Source organism: Medicago sativa, chromosome 6 (genome assembly GCF_051527215.1).
Source record: "Medicago sativa cultivar Bolivia chromosome 6, Bolivia_mono, whole genome shotgun sequence".
NCBI lineage: Eukaryota > Viridiplantae > Streptophyta > Magnoliopsida > Fabales > Fabaceae > Medicago > Medicago sativa.
Window position 1 is genome coordinate 94,873,324 of NC_140754.1, and position 19,481 is coordinate 94,892,804.

General features: G+C 29.0%; 2 protein-coding genes across 2 annotated transcripts; one reads left to right on the top strand and one right to left on the bottom strand.

Moving 5' to 3' along the window:
* Positions 1–9,657: 9,657 nt before the first annotated feature.
* Positions 9,658–14,235, top strand: LOC146918432 (putative protein ABIL3). Its single transcript, XM_085720082.1, has 8 exons — positions 9,658–10,070; positions 10,182–10,264; positions 11,649–11,796; positions 12,742–12,841; positions 12,951–12,987; positions 13,455–13,603; positions 13,721–13,785; positions 13,897–14,235. The coding sequence occupies exons 1-8, from the start codon at positions 9,981–9,983 to the stop codon at positions 13,984–13,986; spliced, it is 762 nt and encodes a 253-aa protein (XP_085576208.1). The 5' UTR covers positions 9,658–9,980; the 3' UTR covers positions 13,987–14,235.
* Positions 14,236–14,368: 133 nt separating this feature from the next.
* On the bottom strand, positions 14,369–18,590 carry LOC146918433 (rop guanine nucleotide exchange factor 9-like). The gene is made up of 7 exons (XM_085720083.1): positions 17,994–18,590; positions 17,384–17,500; positions 16,869–17,023; positions 16,355–16,429; positions 15,977–16,252; positions 15,516–15,833; positions 14,369–15,086 (listed from the first exon to the last, which is right to left on the bottom strand). Exons 1-7 carry the CDS (start codon positions 18,274–18,276, stop codon positions 14,667–14,669), a joined length of 1,644 nt encoding a protein of 547 aa, XP_085576209.1. The 5' UTR covers positions 18,277–18,590; the 3' UTR covers positions 14,369–14,666.
* Positions 18,591–19,481: the final 891 nt, after the last annotated feature.

The window sequence follows — 19,481 nt, forward strand, 5'->3', positions numbered from 1 at the left end:
AATACAATTTATTTTGTGCTCAAAAGTTGAAGCAACATGAAAGAAATGAGTGTTGAAATCTCCCTCGATAAAGTAATAAGTTTTAGCACGTTGATGCCTAAAAATTATTGGGTTAATTATGTTTTTGGTCCCTACGAAATTGCGACCTTGTAAATTTAGTCCTTACTTAATTTTAAAAGCATTTTTAATCCCTACAAAAAAAATTTACTTATAATTTTAGTCCTTGCTAAAATAAATTTTGTTTAATTATCCTTAAACTCTTAAATTTTTTAACGATTCTTTTTATACAAGTTTAGAACACTATGAAAGGTTCATTTACTAAAATCTATAATTTTTTAACATGAAATAAATTAAATATGAATTTTTTAAAACGACAAAAGTTTAAGATATAAGTAACAAAAATATGGACGTAGAAATCAAATTTTTGCGATATTTTTTTCGGAGGACCTTTTAATAACGTTCTTAACACGCCTGTAAAAAATTGTTGAAAAACTTAAGAGTTTAAGCATAAATTAAACAAATTTGGATTGAGTAAGGACTAATATTGAGTGCAGAAATTTTTTGTAGGGATTAAAAATGCTATTAAAATTAAGTAAGGACTAAACTTACAAGGTCGCAATTTTGTAGGGACCAAAAACATAATTAACCCAAAATTATTTACACCAATAAATGAATGAGACCTATCATGTGCAAAATTATTTGTATTAAAATGTATGAATTACTTCAAATATTATGTTATATTTTTAAGGGTTTTTCTACCATGTAGAAATTTAAAAAGGTAAATTTGTCTTAGAACTTGTACATTTTACATTAAATATATAACATTTAAATAAATAATTGATGTTACTTTACTTAATATATCAAAAAGGCAAGCTAACCTATATCGATATAACATTACTTCTCCTAATTTAAATGATTCAGACCAATATTTTAAAAAAATAATAATACTCAATTGCATATTCATATATACTACGTATGTCTCTAAATATAAGACTATTTTGACAAAATCATGAGAATTAAGAAAGTTAATATTTCTATTAAAGTTGTTTGTAATCACTATTGTTTTTACAATTTTATCCTTTAAGAGAGATTAATTTATGTTTTCAACATGCTATTTATTTCCGATTAAAGAAAAACATGTACTCCCTCCGGTCCTATTTACAAGAGACAATTAATTTTTTAGATACATTAAATAATTTATGTATTTGGTTTAGATTCTTGACTAGATACATAAATTATTCAATGTATCTAAAAAGTCAACTTTCTCTTGTAAATAGGACCGGATGGAGTATAATAAATAAGGGTACGCAGGTAAAGAAATAATTAATGTAGTTGAAAATAACAAATGAGTCTTATAAAAAGGGACAAAAAAATTATCAAAATAGTCTTATAATTAGGGATAGAGGTAATATAATAGTAATAAAGCGCCGATTTTCTGTGACATTCAAGAACCCAAAATATAATTTTTGGTGATCCCTCTTAATTAGTTAAAATGAAAGTGCATAAAATAGTAGTTTTCAAAAATCTAATTTTTATGAGAGTAGAGGATATCACATGTAACATACATGAAATCACAATGTCAAAAGCTGAAGATTCCCAAAATAGATTACTTGTCTTGCCGCTTAATAACCATTATTTACAAAAGTTTTGCAATTTGAAAATAGATTACTTGTCTTGCCGCTTAATAACCATTATTTACAAAAGTTTTGCAATTTGAATTACAACTGATTTAATAAAACTATGACCTACATTATCCCAACCCAATGTCACTTTATTGAGTGGGGGAATCACATACAAAAGACATTAAAAAATCAAGACGTCGACAAAATGTAAATAAAGCCTTATGGAGAAGCTCCTCCTTGGCTATAAATGTACTAAATATAAATGGGAAATGTTATCTTGTGCCCTCAAGGCACAAGTTAAGAAGTCAAAGATAGAAATATTTTATTGGAAATTGTGCATTCAATATTCTTGAAATTTGAAATCTTATCTTTTTAAGACAAAATTGATTATTTAATTCCATTTTTAGATTCTTAACATATGTCATGAGGGCACAAGTTAACAATACCCAATATAAATATAACTTGGAGTCTGTGGCGATCTTGTGTCATCACAAGCACCAAACATAATTAACGAAGAATAATCAATTTTAAATAAGGTTTGCACATTAATTCTTGACATTAGGTAATTATCCCAAAGCCACGTAGGAATAACAACCATTGTAATTCACACAAACCCACCACCACAAGTCATAATAACAACCATTAGGACGCCTAAAATCTGGCATCTTGCTTCATGGCTCAACCATATTGACCTTCACTATCAAGCTCTAACATTGTACTTCCTCAAACACTGGTTATTATTAAAACCTCACAAATTCTAATGTTATGCATATAAGATACTAGGTCATTAGACCCGTACATAAACACCAAGTTATTAACCCTCACATATCCTCCCCCTCATCATCCCAGGGCTTTCCTTAATGGGCACTAAGGGGTTGGGTATTTCACAAATCACATTATCACAAGTTCACACTCTCACTTATCAACAAACACATAAGTTCACATTTTCACATATTCACACAATCAAATAAAGTTAACAATGACAGAAACTTACAATTACACTAATTCATAATCACATCAATTCACAACACAGTTTCACAAAGAGTATACACTTGTCATATCTATTCACGTATAATATTCACACAAAACAACCACAAGTCATAACAATAACAACGTAACAGCAATTCATCGCATTTTGTATATATATTTAAATAATAACAATTTTAACAATAAATCATGACATATATGTCACTATTTTTACGAATTTTAGCAATTTCAAAATCAAAATGATCATAAATGATCTTTCTACCATTGATTCCTTTAGGTAAGTCTCTCTTCCTTGTTGCTTGACATCTAGTTTTTACGAGGGTTTTAGAATTTGTAAATAAACACTCTCAATCGACGCTGTCTCTTTGAATTTCATAAAAGAAACTTGCTTATATGGGAGGTTGATCATGAAAAGAGTTCCACAAGTTGAAGAGGTCATTCAAGTGGAAGACCCATAAGAAAAAGACCGTATAATTGATACTGAAGACTAAGCTACTAGTGGAAATCACTATCATATTTGGACGCACTTTGATTCAAAGATGAGTTGTTTAGAGCAAGAATTTCTCACCTAGTGTAGCCATGAGTAATCCACCAAAATGATATTGAATTCAATGACCATTTTGCACACATGGTGATTGATTCCCTTTACAGTTAAAACTCTATAAATTAATAATGTTAGGACCGGAGAAATTTATTAATTTAGAGAGTTATTAATTTATCGATAAATTAATAATTATTAATTTAAAGAGTTTTTAAGTAATTATACTGTACATACCAAATAAAAAAGTAAATTAGTCTATGCCTCTTAAAATTACGTTGAAGCGAACCTTGAGACTCAACGTAAATTAGTAACTACTGTGTTCATATGCATTGGAAATCAATAATGACTTTTGAAGTATAGTAAATGTAAACAAGAGGAACAAATGTGTTCAATGTATTCTTAATATATTTTTTTTCAGTTTCTATCAATTATTAATTTATGATTTTCTTGGGACCGAAAATTATAAAGGGATCTCCCGAAAAATTATTATCTTATTATTTTATCGAGTTTTTCAATTTTTTACCTTGGCCCAAGTCGGGACCGGACAAATTTATTATTTTAGAGAGTTTATTAATTTACCGAGTATTAAATTAAAGAGTTTCTACTGTATATAAGTCTCCCCCTGATATTTACACTATTTGCGGTGGTTTATAATATTGTAAATAAACATTTTATGCATATGTTCCCTCTCTTTGAATTTCATTTTAAAAACTTCATGTAATCATCTTAACAAATACATTTAAGTAAATATAAATGATGCATATGAATACACAAATAATCATTTTGAAAGGCTGAGTGGATATTTTTAAATGTTCTATTGAATAATTTAAATTGGTAAAAATAACGAGAGACATATTTTACAAGTGTGCTTGTATATCACATGAAATGAAACCTTTGCGTATGCACGTACATGATTGGTTAAATTACACAATATTTTTTTAAAACATTATCTCAAAAAGATATTCCAAGAAGTTTAATCAAACATTTATTTATAAATTAATTTTATAAATATATCTAAATACTAGGTTTTCACAACATACGTTGAAATAATTATTATTTCCATCAACAAAAAAGATATAGAACTTAAGAAGAGAAATTAGAATATATTTTATAGAAATAGAATGGACTTTATACAAATGGTAAAAGAATATAGAACTTAGGAATAATACAAAGCATTTTTGCACTTTTAACATATATATAATAAACAAAAATGTTAAAAGCATGTGTTTTCATCATAAATAAAATAGAATATAACTGTCTCATGAATCATTTATGAAACTGAACCGTTCATATTGTTCTTATGACTCATTCTTTAATCATGATTTTAAAAAGATGATTTTTTTTTATGATTAAAATATGAAAAACCTTTGAATTGATGATTTAAAAATAAAAACTTTGTTTTTGAGAGTTGTTTAATTTTTTATTTTTTTGGGAAGAGAGATGTTTAATGTTCTTGGATTTATAATGACGACATTCTTTCTATTGATTATGCTGTTGAATTTGTTAACTATGTTGGATTTGTCTCATAAGCTTATTTTTACCACATCCTTATAGTACGTTTGACCGCATCCTTCATTTTATTGTTCAGAGTGGTTTTATCTCGGCATATATATGATGCATGTTGTGTAGCTTGCTTGTGTGTGGATAATTTGGAAAGAAAGGAACAACCACTGCTTTAGAAGTAAGGAGCAGTCAATTGCTCGATAGAGTTAGATTATTGTCTTTTTGGTGGTTGAAATCTAAGATAGTTAGATTATTTGTCTTTCTAGATAGAGTTAGATTATTGTACCTTTTAATGATAGCGACTTAATTCCGTTGTTTCTTTCATTTTCATTTGTTTGTGTTTTGTTGTAAAACTTTTGAGTTCCTCTTGCACATCTTGTACTAGGGGAAACATTTTCGTGGTGTGAGTGTAGAGTAGATAGAGTAAAAAAGAATTGTGAAGGTTCAAAAGAGATATAAGAGATATATCAACAAAAGTATGATAACACATACCTAACTAAAAGCTATGAAATTTTTAGAATTAAAACGCTATGAAAACATAAGTAAAAGCATAGTTTTAAAACTCGGACCGGATCGGCCGGTTCGACCGGTTGAACCGCGAACCAAACCCCTGACCGGTCCGGTCTAAGTTTTGGATCGGTTATGCAACTGGCTCGGTGTGAACCGGTGCAACTCGGCCTAAACCGGTAAAACCCGGTGACTCGGCGGTCTATTTGAACTGGACCGGTCTGAAGCAATAACAAATTTTAATTGAATTATGCTGCAAAAAAATTGCCTCTACAAAAAAAATGCCTCGGTGGGAGTTGAACTTGTGACCTCCAAAAATATTGGGAGTTGAACTTGTGACCTCCAAATATAGAAAAGTGACCTCCAAATATAGAAAAATAGAAAACGCTCCAAACCACTGCAGCACCAACTGCTTTTGTTTGTGTTCAATGTTCTTTTTTCAACATATTTATAATAACATATATTTTGGGTAAACATCATTTCATATTTTCGGACTATTTACTATAAAGCAAAGCAATTACCTTTCAATTTTTTTTTCCTTCTGATAAAACCTCACATATAAATGTATTTTTTGGGTGCGAAATCTATCTCTTTTCACTGATATTTCACTTCAATTCATACATTCACACATATAAATGTATATAATCTTTGTCAAAAACATGAGCATATATAACTATTTCAAAAATAAAACATAAGCATATATAATTATTAAGCTCAAATATTTTATTTAAAGCTCATAATAATTAATCTATGAAATTATGTTTGTTGGATATTTATTTTTTATTATATGTGTTATTATTTTAGTTTTTGGATTAACCGAGTCACCTGTTCAATCCGATTTAATCTCATTAAATACCTATACAAATTTAATCTAAACACCGGGTTATCTTACAGAGTCATCCGGTTTGATCTGATTCAGTCATGCGGTTCAACCAGTGACCCGATGGTTCGATCATCGACTCAGTGACCTAGTACATATGCCGAGTCGATGACCGAGCCGAGTTTTAAAACTATGAGTAAAAACTAGAAGAATAAAAAAAAACATAAGTAAAATGTGAGTAAAATAATATTTTTGAATGACTGAGTGTGCCTAAAAATGAAATTTATTAAGTGGTTTTATAGATAAGTGTTCAAAGCCTAAAATTCTATTTGCTATGAATGTGATGACCTACACAAATCATGCTCTGATTATCATTATTCGGCCACACACCTTCTCTCTAAACATGTTCCCATTATCCATTTTTATTGGCTTTGACCACTTATAATGTGTCTTCAACCTCTCTGAAACTCTTTGAAATTGAGAAAGATTCGGCTAAATCAATGTTAATCGTTCTTGCTTCGACTCACATATTTGGATTTTAGACTTCGACTCATCCTTAATTCGATAAATGATCTTTCTCGACTAACAACTTAGAATATTTTTAAGTGTAAACAATATTTCAGAGAATTTGTCTTTTCATGACCTCCTATTTAAATTATTATTATTGATAATACATTTAAACCATAAACCTTGTAGGTCGGTTTGCCTTTTTCCTTCCCTATGCCTGTATCACACGTTACCAAAGCTATAAATCAAGCTAATACAAATCATTCTCTATATCCAAATAAAAGAAAAGTAATTTTATAGCCTTTGAGTTGATTTTAAGAAGGCTTAAATATGGTATTGGTCCCTGCAAAATAGGCTAGTTTTTGTTTTAGTCCCTGCAAAAAAAATTTATAGTTTTTGGTCCCTGCAAAAATAGGCCAGTTTTGGTTTTATTCCCTGCAAAATTTTTGTTTTTGGAAATAGTCCCTGACCCCAGTTATGTAATAAAAAAATATTAAAAAATTCTGGAAAAATGAAAAATTAATAAAAAAATATTAAAAAATTATGGAAAAATGAAAAATTAATAAAAAAATTAAAAAATTCTGGAAAAATGAAAAATTAATAAAAAAATTGAAAAAAATATTAAAAAATTCTGGAAAATTGAAAAATTAATAAAAAATTTTAAAAATTCTGGAAAAATGAAAAATTAATAAAAAATTGAAAAAAAATATTAAAAAATTCTGGAAAATTGAAAAATTAATAAAAATGAAAAAAAATAAGAAAAAATTTAAAAATTCTGGAAAAATTAATAAAAATAAAAAATGATTAAAAAAATAAAATAATCTAATAAAATGAAAAATAATGATAAATTCTGAAAAAAATAAAAAAGATTATAAAATTCTGAAGAAAAAAAAAATTCGAAATTTTTTGGAAAAAATTAAAATTCTGGAAAAATGAAATTTTTCGAAATTTTAATAAAAATTTTGGAAAATTTAATTAGTATATATGTCGAGCTTAAGTTTTTTCAGTGTATTTATTTCCAAAAAAAATTCCGGGAATTTTGTGTATTTATAAACCGAGAATAAGGGAAAAAATATGTGTATTTATAAACCGAGCTTAGGTTTTTTGTGTATTTTTTGAAATTTTGAAATTTTCATTAGTATTTTTTCCAGGAATTTTTGTGTATTTATAAACCGGGAACTTTTGTGTATTTATAAATCGAGAATAAGGGAAATTTCGAATATATACTAATCAAAATTTCGAAAAATACTAATGAAAATTTCAAAAATTTCATTTTTTTTAAAAATGATTAATCTTTTTAATTTTTTTCGAAAATTTCGAAATTTTTTAGATATTTTCCAGAATTTTTTCAGAATTTTAATTTTTTAGAAAATTTCAAAATTTTATTTTTTCAGAATTTTTTAATCTTTTTATTTTTTCAGAATTTAGCATTATTTTTCATTTTATTAGATTATTTTATTTTTTTAATCGTTTTTTATTTTTATTAATTTTTCCAGAATTTTTATTTTTTTGGGTATTTTTTTAAATTTTTTCCATTTTTATTAATTTTTCGATTTTCCAGAATTTTTTAATATTTTTTACAATTTTTTTATTTTTCCAGAATTTTTTAATTTTTTATTAATTTTTCAATTTTCCAGAATTTTTTAATATTTTTTTCAATTTTTTTTATTAATTTTTCATTTTTCCAGAATTTTTTAATATTTTTTAATTTTTTTATTAATTTTTCAATTTTCCAGAATTTTTTAATATTTTTTTTAATTTTTTTATTAATTTTTCATTTTTCCAGAATTTTTTAAAAAATGTTTAGTTTTTTTATTAATTTTTCATTTTTCCAGAATTTTTGCAGGGACCAAAAACTATAAAAAAAAAAATTTGCAGGGACTAAAACCAAAACTGACCTATTTTTGCAGGGATCAAAAACTATAAAAAAAATTTGCAGGGACTAAAACCAAAACTGACCTATTTTTGCAGGGACCAAAAACTATAAAAAAAAATTGCATGGACTAAAACCAAAACTGGCCTATTTTGCAGGGACCAATACCATATTTAAGCCTTTTAAGAATAGCAATTTCAAGCATTGCACATGCATGCTTTGCTAATTTTGCGAGCACTGGTCAATTTAGTGAGAAACAAGTATGATTCTAATTTTCCCTTTCCTTTTTTTTCCTCAACACCCAAATCTTTTTGTCATTTTAGTAAATATTTTTGAGTCATTATCATACCTTCTTCTTTTTCGAATATGCATTATTATACTATCCCATTAAAAATTATCATTCGCTTAGGTGTGACACTTGAGTCACATTTTCATTTCTTCAATATGAGGCATCCTTTACAAGTGTGATTGTGAATCACATGAAATGAAACCTTTGCATGTGCACCTACATGTTTTGTTAAGTAACTTGATTAAACATTTTTTTCGGAAGAACTTAATTAAACATATATTAATATAGTATTTCAACAAGTTTATTCAGTATTTATTTATAAATTTTTATAACTATGTCTACAAATATACAAATACAACCAAGTAGTTGGACTCAAATGGATAATAAACTTTAGTTAAGGTTAAAGATTAATCCTTCAAGAAAAAAAAAAACCCAAATTTGAATCCCAACAAAAAAAATATTCGAGTTTGAATCCTTGCTAAAATAATTATCAATCTAACTTTACTCCCCAACCAACAACCTCTAAATTATCAAGGTCTCATTTCCCGGATAATTAAAGGGTTAAGAAGAAAAAAAAGTGCACACACAAATGTAAGTCTTATAAAATAAGCGTCAATAAATTATAAATAAGATCTTCCAAATTCAAATTCATTCCTAACTAACAAGGATCAACTCTACCTTATTTAAGTGTCATTAACAAAAAGAAATATTAGCAACACACTCTTTAATCCAATTTTTTTAACACACTATCATGGATCAGTTAACATTTACACGAGTCTCATCAAATTTTATGAGTCACATAAAATTTTGATGAGACCCTGCAAATTTGAACCAATCAAAAAATATGTGTTAAAAAGTTTGTATTTTCTTGCTAACATTATTCTTAAAAAAAAAGGTAATTAAATAATGATTTGCTTTTACCACATACATTGAAATAAAAAGAATTAGTAGTTAGAGTAAAAGTAACACAATCTTGTCTTTATCAATAGAATTTCAGATGTTAATCTCAATCAACAGTTCTAAACCACAATGCTAGTACTAGTTTCTGACCTGTTATATGAGTCAGTCATTACCATGCTCTTTTTATATATAAAAATTCACAAAAAGAAGAACAACATGTCACGGGACTGAAAAACTGTATTATTTATTTGTCATGTTCCACACCATGTTTTGAATTGTCTCTTAATTGAATTTTGTTTGTTTCATCATGTCACAAACATAAACACACCACATGTGACATAATCCCTTATCTTTGTTGCTTTTAAAAGCATTGTTTGTGTTTTGTTTTCATAACTTCAACCTTTGTTGATTTCTTCTTCCAAAGCAGTAACATGGATGTGAATTTTAAGTCACTTTCCTTTGAAAAATCAGAAGCTGAACCTGAAGTGGAAGAAAACATGCACTTTCTTAAGTCTCTTCAGGTTTATATATATATATCTACTGTGTTATGTTCTGTTATTATGGTATTAATATTCTATAGTTTTTTTTTTTTTTTTTATTGAAATTGAATATTTTGGTTATGGTTTTTTTAGGAGTTAAAAGAATTGAGGTCTCAGCTTCACTATGCTGCAGATTACTGTGAAACAACATTCATGGAAAGTGAAAAGAAGAGAGAGTGAGTATTTTCTATATGGCAAGAATTTTTCTGTTGATTAGCTGAATTTAGCTAGCATGTTATTTTCTTTGATTTTCATTTTGTTTATGTATCTTGGTCAATTTTTCTTCTACTATTTCTTATGAACAAATTTTCTTCTATTTCTTATGAACAATTTGCTTACATTTGTGGCCTGTGAGGGGATTTACTTCAATGTTTTAAAAAACTGAAACGAACCGGTCAATTAAAGCGGTTCAGCCAAGAACCAGCCGGTTCATTAGTTGGTTTGATTCTTCAGTTTGGTTGAACCAGATTGAATGTTTGAACCGGTTGAGTCACGGTTGGTTCAAGCGATTTTCTTTTTACTTCTTTTTATTTTTATTTTACATTTTATCTATTACTTTCTCCGTCTCAATGGAAGCATCTCAAATATGTCACTTATTATGAGACGAAGGAGTTAGAAAAATTGAGGTATAATAAATAATACTAGTATATTAGTAAAAAAATTAATTAATATTTCATCAATAATATTAAGAGACAAATAATATGAGACAAACAAATATTACAAATGAGATACACAATGTAAGACGAAGAAAATATTTATCATCTAGTTCAAACTTAGTTAAAACGATTGAACCAATTGAACCATAACTCAAAAATCTAATCGAATCAATTCTAGTTTTAAAACATTGTTTTACTTGGACACCTTGAAAGCTCCATGACCTATGGCAGGACAGATTTGGACTTGAAAGCTCAATTCTCAATTTTTGTTTTGGGTCTAAAATTGTACATTTGTGTAGTGGGGACCACTCACCAATGAAGCCAGGTCACTATTGGGGGCATTGGAATATAAAACCAATTAATCTAAATCAACTTGAGTTGGATTTTCTCCTACTCTTCCATTTTTTAGACTCAATCAAATCTTAGTCATTTGGATTAATTAAATGGTTAATAAAAAATTTCTCTTCATTATTACATTAATTCAACAATTAAGATAGGACCGAAGAGGCACTAAAGATGCATATCTATGGACAAATAATATAGGTGTTTAATATTATTAAGGAAGAGAAGAATATGAAAAATGTTAAAAGTCTCACATCGGACAAAAGATGATCTGAACATGTTTTATAAGCGGATGTAATCTTCACTTTACAAGCCGGTTTTGTGTAATTGTGTTAGAAACAACCATGATTTTTAAGGTATCATAGCCTCCGTTAAGATCCATTAAGCCAGCCGTTATAAGATTTCCGATATCGGGCCACCACAAAGCCCAATAGTGTTGATCACATCACTTTAATTTGTGTACTTCTTTTTTAGTACACTTTCTAACTTTAGTGTAAAAGTTTGTTTGTTTGTTAGTTGGACATATTGACCCGTGACATATTGAAATTTGTACATTTTTCAGTGTGATGGATGACACAAAAGAATATATATGCAGAGCTATGGTCACTGTAGTTGATCATCTTGGAAATGTTTCCTCTAATCTTGAAGGCCTTATTTCTCACACAAATGCATTTTCTGATGCTGAGATACGAATCCAATGCCTCACACAAGTTAGTGCTATTACTTGCACAAATGCACTTATGTGCATAATTATATGTTATCTCATTATAATCCACACGTAGGACCATATTTCAGATTCAAAGTATGTCCAATATGCATCAGTCAGTGTCTGTCTGACACTAGGTGAAACCAATCCATATGGTTACTTTCAAATATTTTATTTTTCCAAATTATTGAATTTGGATTTTAGTCATGGGAGTCCACATTCACATAGTCGTGGCATCGGCGATCGTCCGATTGAGATTAGACAATCTAAAAAAAGATTTTATTTTGATTTTATATTTTAAAATACTGAGTTTGAATATAGATTGTTCGATCTTGATCAAAAACCCACTGATATTTTGATTGTGAATGCGGGGAACCCCTAATTGCAGGGAATTAGATCCCAACTTATTACCAATGTCCACGTCCGCACGGGTGCTTCATAATATCTCACACTAACTTGCTAAATATCTTCACAACTATTTATAATTGCTAATAGTTTATCTTTATTTTCCTAGTTAGTATATCTTTAATTAAGAAACTTTTTAGTAACATACTTAACTTGTAAAAAGTGAAGAAAAAATTAGGACCACAACAAATTATCTAAACTATTTACCATAAAAATATATAAAACTAATTTAAGAATAGAGTAGATATCTAAATTAATCTTTAAAATTGTAGAAATGTATTAATGTAATCTCTCATATTATCGATATTCCAAAACGATCTTTGAAATTGCAAAATTTTACAATTTCTATGATTATATTGGAATTTTGATAATGTAGGGGATTAGGTTGATACAACCCTACAATTTCAAGCACAAACTTGAGTATTTCCTCTTTAAGAATATCAATGTCATTTTCATAAAATAAATGCTTCAAATGGGGCAAAAAAAATATTAACATGGTTATAGCAAATTAACAACTGTTACTAAAGATGATGCTTTTTGACAGAGACTTTTCACATGTGAACAATATGCTGATAAGCTTTCCCTATCAAATATGCAATGGAGGGAGAAATTGCCAAGATTACATACCAGATATTTATCATCACGTAATATTCCATGTCACCTTTGATTATTTTGATACATACAACATTTATTTTTTTCAAATCAATTGCAATGTAATGTTACTAATTTTTCTTTATTGTTTTTCTTGATCAGCTCCTATCCTTGAGAGATCAAGGAGTGACAAATTAAGGTACCTCTTGGTTCCTCACTGCTCTCATGAATCTGATTATGAGCAATGTTTCACCATATATATTTTTTATTGGCTTAATTACTTATTTAATTTAATATTTAGGTTCAATTTGGTCCTTAACTTTAAAAAGTGTCAATTTAATCCCTTAAGTTAACCATGTTAGTAAAAGTTAGGCATTTTCATCCAAATTCCCATAAACGGCACACCTTATGCTGATGTGACATATTACGTGTGATTACACATAATATGTGACATGGACTTTGACTAGCGAATTGGACGAAAATGACTAATTTACACTAACATATTTAACTTAAATACCAAATTGACGTTGTTTAGAGTTAATGGATCAAATTGAACCTCAAAATTAAATTAAGGGACTAACAAGGTAATTAAGTTTTTTTTTCACTACCAAGAAAGACTATGCTAGATATGAAATGCTAAATGTATATATATTTTATCTAATGCAGTGATTCTAAAAGTGAAGTTCCTTTAAAAAAAGAAGATAAAATTACACAAGAGGATTTGCCACTTTATATGTACACTCAGAATCCATGTAAAGCCAAGAATTTGAAGCCAGCCCCTGCTACAGTTAACAAGCATAACAATTTAGCCTTTGGTAACATATCATGTTCTTATCAAAATATAATGTTATCTTTTCTTCTTCTACATAGCCATTTTTTTTAGTTGCATCTCTAACATATTTTTCTTTCCATCTTAATTAAAACTATGCTAGTGATGCCTGTTCGTGACGGTTTATCAGTGTTAGCAAAAGTTTCGAATCCTGCATTTGATTTCCATGTGAGTTTTCTTCTGAAATGTTTCACTCTCCTGATTCATGCTACATAAAGAGTTTGATTTCTCTTCTAGTCATGGATTTTTAACTGTAATTGCTTAATTATTATTTTGTAGGGTACTCCAAAGGTTGCACCGCGTCATAGAAGATCCTTGCATGGAAGCGACATCTTATTGCTCATTAAGCGCTCGAAACGAAAACATTGAATAAATGGAGAACATAATTGCTTATCATTTTCATGTGGAAGTCTAGTGTATATTGCATGATTCAAGAATCAAATATGATTAATAAAATATTTGTATTTTGAAGCACTTTGAAAGTAGTAGTTGTTTTTGTAATTTTAGTAGGAAATATGATTATGATTATGATTATGACGATGTACAAATTAGCACATATGAATTGTTCATACTCATTGAAATTAATGTACTAATCCGGTCTAGACGATCCTTACTTTACCTCCTGAGTGAACTTCGGATTACCAGAACCTTTTTCCTCGTAAAAACTGGCGGCTTAAGATAAAAACATAAACCGTTGAACTTATAACTTTTGAACTAAAAATCAACCTTGCAGAAGTACTTTTCAAAGATATTTTTACCAAAGTAAAGAATTGTAGTGTTAATCAAACTCCTATTCAAAAGTCCTTTGACCATTTCAACAGTAACATTAGCAGAAGTACTATGAACCTTCCACTATTTTGAGGAAATAAAAGAATTTACTTTAAGTACAGAAATTACACAATAACCTAAGAGACTTTACATAATGTACAAGTTGGTTATGCTAAGAGAAGTTCACAAGAGTTTCTACTACTGCATAACCAAGGCCTTAATCCATGATTGTTTACATCTGCATTGAACTTTTATAATCTTCCCTTTTTTCGTTACCGATATTAATGTCGCGCGATAGGACTTCTTATAGTGTTCAAATACTCAAGCTTGTCCAAGTAATAATTTTTCTTCGGTGTTCCAAGCTTATTCAAAACTTTTTCATCTTTGTCTTTCAAGTCTTCTAAGTCACCTGTAGAATTAGTCCTTTTCAAATCTCCTTTTGTCCATCCCATGAAATCTGAGAGAGTCATTGATGGTGGTGTGTCTGAAGAACTCATCCTTTTTATCCCATCCTCAGAGTTTGGAGATGTTTGCTCCGCCACTGGCAAAGAATCCAACGAGAATCTCCGGCTGGATGCCGCCAACGATGGATTCTTTGTCATTGAATCCACATATAAAACATCATCAATCCTTGATAAAACTGTGTAAGCCAAGCTTTCTATTACTCTTGAATAGCTCTCTAGAATGGCTTGTCCCACATCCTGTGATCATTTTGGAAGCAGTCAAATTTCATCAGTAAATTTTATAATAGATACCTTGATTCACAAGAAAATAGATACAAAAAAAAAGAACAAACAAGATTGGATCACGAAGTTTGGCTAGTTGTGCCAGTCTCCGAAACAGCAGTGATTTTCTCTTATTCAAACTTAGAGTTACATATTATAATTTGTGTTAAAATAATATCGTCTAAAGGGTAGTCGAGAGTGACCGGTCCACTTATCAGTAAACTATGAGCCATACTCAACTAAACGATGTATTAGTCCGTGTTTGGTTTTGTGGTGGCAAAATTTGATTTTGTCAAGTTAATTTCCGTAAGAAGTGATTTTAATGTAAAGTTATTGGTGTTTGGATAAATTCAGATAAAAGTGAGTCGGACAATAATTCAGATAAGAATATAATGTTGTTATCACCTTGTTGTATTGGATTTTGCTGATATCAAGTGAAGACTGTGGAAGTCCTGGAAACTCTTGTTTGATCATCAACAGTATTGTTTCTGCTCTCTCTTCAAAGAGTTCCCTCTTCTCCATGCTTATTGCCGAACTCCATGAAGATTTTCCATCTTTATTCATCTTCCTTTTCCATATTACAATAGAAGCTTCAATCCTATTCTTGAGGTCAAGAACTTTATGTTCTGTGGTCATGTCCATTGTTGAGAGGAATTGTCCCGGATCAAAGTATTCGACAGTAATGCACTTATAGATCGACTCGCCAAGGCTTTCTCTACCATTCTGACAGACATGAAAGAAAACAAAAACTTAGGTACATATAGATTACAACATTATCTCTATACCGTCTCAAATGGTCTCGCAAGTGCTTATATCAGTAGATAAGCGCAAATAAATCAATCTAAACCGACCCTTAATTATATTACCTTAGGGAGAGATTCAATGTAGTTGTCAGGTATCTCCATCTCGGATAGTACTTGAGCATTTATTGCCATGGCTGCTTTAAGTACTTGGTTAACATTGTCTTTCTGGAACTGTATCCATTTCACAGCTACATCTGACAATCCTGTTGGAGGAACTTTAACAACTGGTAGCCACCATTTGTCACTCTTTCTTTGAGTGACAGTGTTACCTTCAGCTTCCTCATCACTTTTTGAGACATACCAGAATTCATTTTGATCTCTAAAGTTGTCCAAAATGTCCTATATTTACATTGCCATAAAGTTAGTCCAAATTTTAATAGTAATCAAGATAAAATGTAGTTAAGCTGCATATCCAAATAGGGCAAAAATGTAGTTACTTACAAGGAGCATCGCATCAAGCTTGCGCAAGGCCGGAATGTTCATGAGCAGATCGCTTCTTTGCCGAGTCGTCATGATCTACATAATGTCATAATATGTTATTTTGTGTCACAGAAATATCTAGTGACGGATCTTGAAATTTGAAGTCGTGGGAGAAATAGTTATGCATGTAAATTTGTAATGCTGAAAATATAGCATTAATTTTATAAGCATTAAGATACACCATGTTGTTCTCTACGAATCTTATTCTTGATGATATTCGGATTCCATGCAGTCAAGGATTCTCCGCATTCATGCAATTGGGATATCAATAGTCGTTTGATTAAGATCAGATGGTAAAAAAATGCATATTTGAATTTTATTTTATAATTCAAAATAATGAGCTTAAATCTAAACCGTTCGATCATGATCGAAAGGCCACACTGTCCCAATTGTCTGAATGTGGAGAATCCCTAATCGTATGGAAGCCGAATCCATGATATACATCAATTAAATAATTTTCAAGCTGAGTGTTTACCTCCATGGTTGATCCATCCTTAGCTAACTGTTGTGATGGAGCAAATTCAACAATATGATCAGTCACAGAAAGAAGCCATTCAATTTCTTTTCTCCACCTAGTCTTCCTTTCTTGAGACATTGGCTCCAACTTTGATTGTTCTCCAAAAACAGATGCTACATGGAATCATGAATTTTTTAAATCACCAATGTTGTTTTCATTAAAAAAAATTAATGTGATTTTAATAAAGAGTTTAATTTTGATGCATTGTTAATGTAAAAAAAAAAATTACACTCGTCAAAAAGACTCACTTGTCATATGTTTAACCTACGAAGTTACGATTAAAGTTCAACATTTTAAAAGATTTGACAATTACGATTTGTTGACGGTGTAAAATATTTACAAATTAAATCCTATAACAAACCACATGTCATGTCATGTGACACATAATTTAGAATATGTTTCCACTTTTGGAAAATATATACAAAACCATTTCATTTCCTACCATAAAGATTTGAGGGTAAAAAAGTATATACCAGCAAGGTTTGTTATGGCATTTGACAAAGCCAGTGCTGAAGAAACACCATTTCCTGCACCTGACATGTCTTCTCCTAGAAGAAGCTTAGCAAATCTTTCCTTCATCAAATCAGTTTCTGAATGAAAACCATTAATTAAAAAAAAAATTCAGCAACTTAATTATGTATTTTCCTTCATGTAGAGACAAAAAAAAAATCAAATCCTTTGTTATAGTTTTTATTTTTGAAAAAAATCACTTTTTAAATAATAAATAATTACTTTAAAGTTTTCATCCACTTATTACCTTTTTTTAAATTGATAAAAACAAAAATAGCTTCAAATGAGAAATTATTTTGAGTAGCTTCTCTCGAAAGTCATTTTCAATAGATAATATATATTCAAAAAATGATTTTAATTCCGACTAACACCACAAAATAAATTGTGATTTTTCTAAAAACTGTTCTCTAAATTATAGAATATCAATTTTTTTATTTTTTTTATCATCAATAACAAATCTTATACTAACTTGTAATGAGAATCCCATGATCTTAGTTCATGACTTTTAAATGGGTTTACATATAATATAAAATATATGCATAATAACTTAAAATGTAGGGAGAAAAATTATACCAGTTGGTGGCTTAGGAGGCATTCTAGCTGCTGCTTCTTGAATATGATCATTATTAATATTGAGAGCAACTCCTATTGGCTGAGTTTCCAATGGAATATCACTGGTATATCTTGCTGATTCAAAGCTTTTTGAGTAAACTTTATGATCACTATGATCACTCCCTTCATCATGATCCTTATCAAATAAACCTTGAATATGTTTCCCAGGGATCTCAAACATTTTTCTAAAATGAAAAGACCTTGATTTCTGCATGCTGAATTGGTGATTAAAAGCCCTAACCATTGTTAATTAGACCTTATTTAATGTTCCACCTTTGTTTTTTTTAATATTAAAAAAACAAAGGGTCAAAAACAATTTGGCTATTGAATCTCTTGATGTAGAATTTGTTGACCTTTGCAATTCTTGTTGTGTTCTTTCTTCTTGTTTATTTTAGAGGAATTTTTTTCTTGTTGTTGAAATTAGTATTTGATCAATTAGAGAAAGAAAACAAAAGAAGGGTAATGAAAAGGGATAACCCTCCTTCAATCTAATGAGATGAGATGTTAAAGAATGTTACAAAAAAAATTTCTAAAATGATATGTTAATGCATGTAAAATGGTTAGGTTTGGTTTCATGATAGAAAGAAATTAGTTGAGCTTGTTTTATGAATGAGTGGATGAGAGGTTAATACATGAAATTGATAACCATAAATGACAAAGAAAAATGATGCATATTTCTAACTATAGTAGTAGTTATTATCTCTTATTTTTCTACCATCCCTTTGTACAAAATTTAAAAACGGATTGTTTGAAAATGAAAAAAGAACAATTAATTAGTTAGTGGATGAAAAAATTGGCATCAAATTGAATATTCACAACTACCTTTTTAATGGTTTCTTCTATGGATTAATTTCCGGAGAGCCACAAAATGAGCGCTCACTATAATTAGAAGGGAACATGCCTTGCCAGCCATATGAGAAATGCTTTATTATATTCCAATCCTTAAAAAAAAAAAAATTGGGGAAGGTGGTTTGACCATTTTACCAAGATTAAAATGTTAAGCTCTTACCACTAAACTTTATTTGATCCCCTTGATCCTATTTCATTATATATATATATATATATATATATATATATATATATATATATATATATATATATATATATATATATATATATATATTTTAACTTCTTTTTTTTGGGTACAATTTTAACTTCTTTTAAAAAACATAATGTTTTAACTTTGTACATGTAACGGTCATATCCTCACAGTCTCTTATGATCATTCTCTTTTACTTAATTATATTTTTGATATCATACATGGAAAGTAAACACTAAATGATTATAAACTAATGTTAAGGGTGTCAGAGTGAGCAAACCGGATCCAACTCTCAAATCCATAATTTTCACATAGTTTGTTATATCCAAAAAAGGTGTATTTTTAGTTAAGAACCATATGAAAAACACACCAAAAGAATTATACCTAAGTTTTATCTTTTTTTTATAGGT

Excerpts from the sequence above, each read along its gene's own strand:
- LOC146918432 (XM_085720082.1), top strand. The coding sequence starts at position 9,981 with ATGGATGTGAATTTTAAGTCACTTTCCTTTGAAAAATCAGAAGCTGAA. Across the intron at positions 10,265-11,648 it reads GAAAGTGAAAAGAAGAGAGA|TGTGATGGATGACACAAAAG; the intron begins GTGAGTATTTTC and ends TACATTTTTCAG. Across the intron at positions 13,786-13,896 it reads ATCCTGCATTTGATTTCCAT|GGTACTCCAAAGGTTGCACC; the intron begins GTGAGTTTTCTT and ends ATTATTTTGTAG.
- LOC146918433 (XM_085720083.1), bottom strand. The coding sequence starts at position 18,276 with ATGGTTAGGGCTTTTAATCACCAATTCAGCATGCAGAAATCAAGGTCT. Across the intron at positions 16,430-16,868 it reads AGGATGGATCAACCATGGAG|ATCATGACGACTCGGCAAAG; the intron begins GTAAACACTCAG and ends GACATTATGTAG. Across the intron at positions 15,834-15,976 it reads ACATTGAATCTCTCCCTAAG|AATGGTAGAGAAAGCCTTGG; the intron begins GTAATATAATTA and ends CATGTCTGTCAG.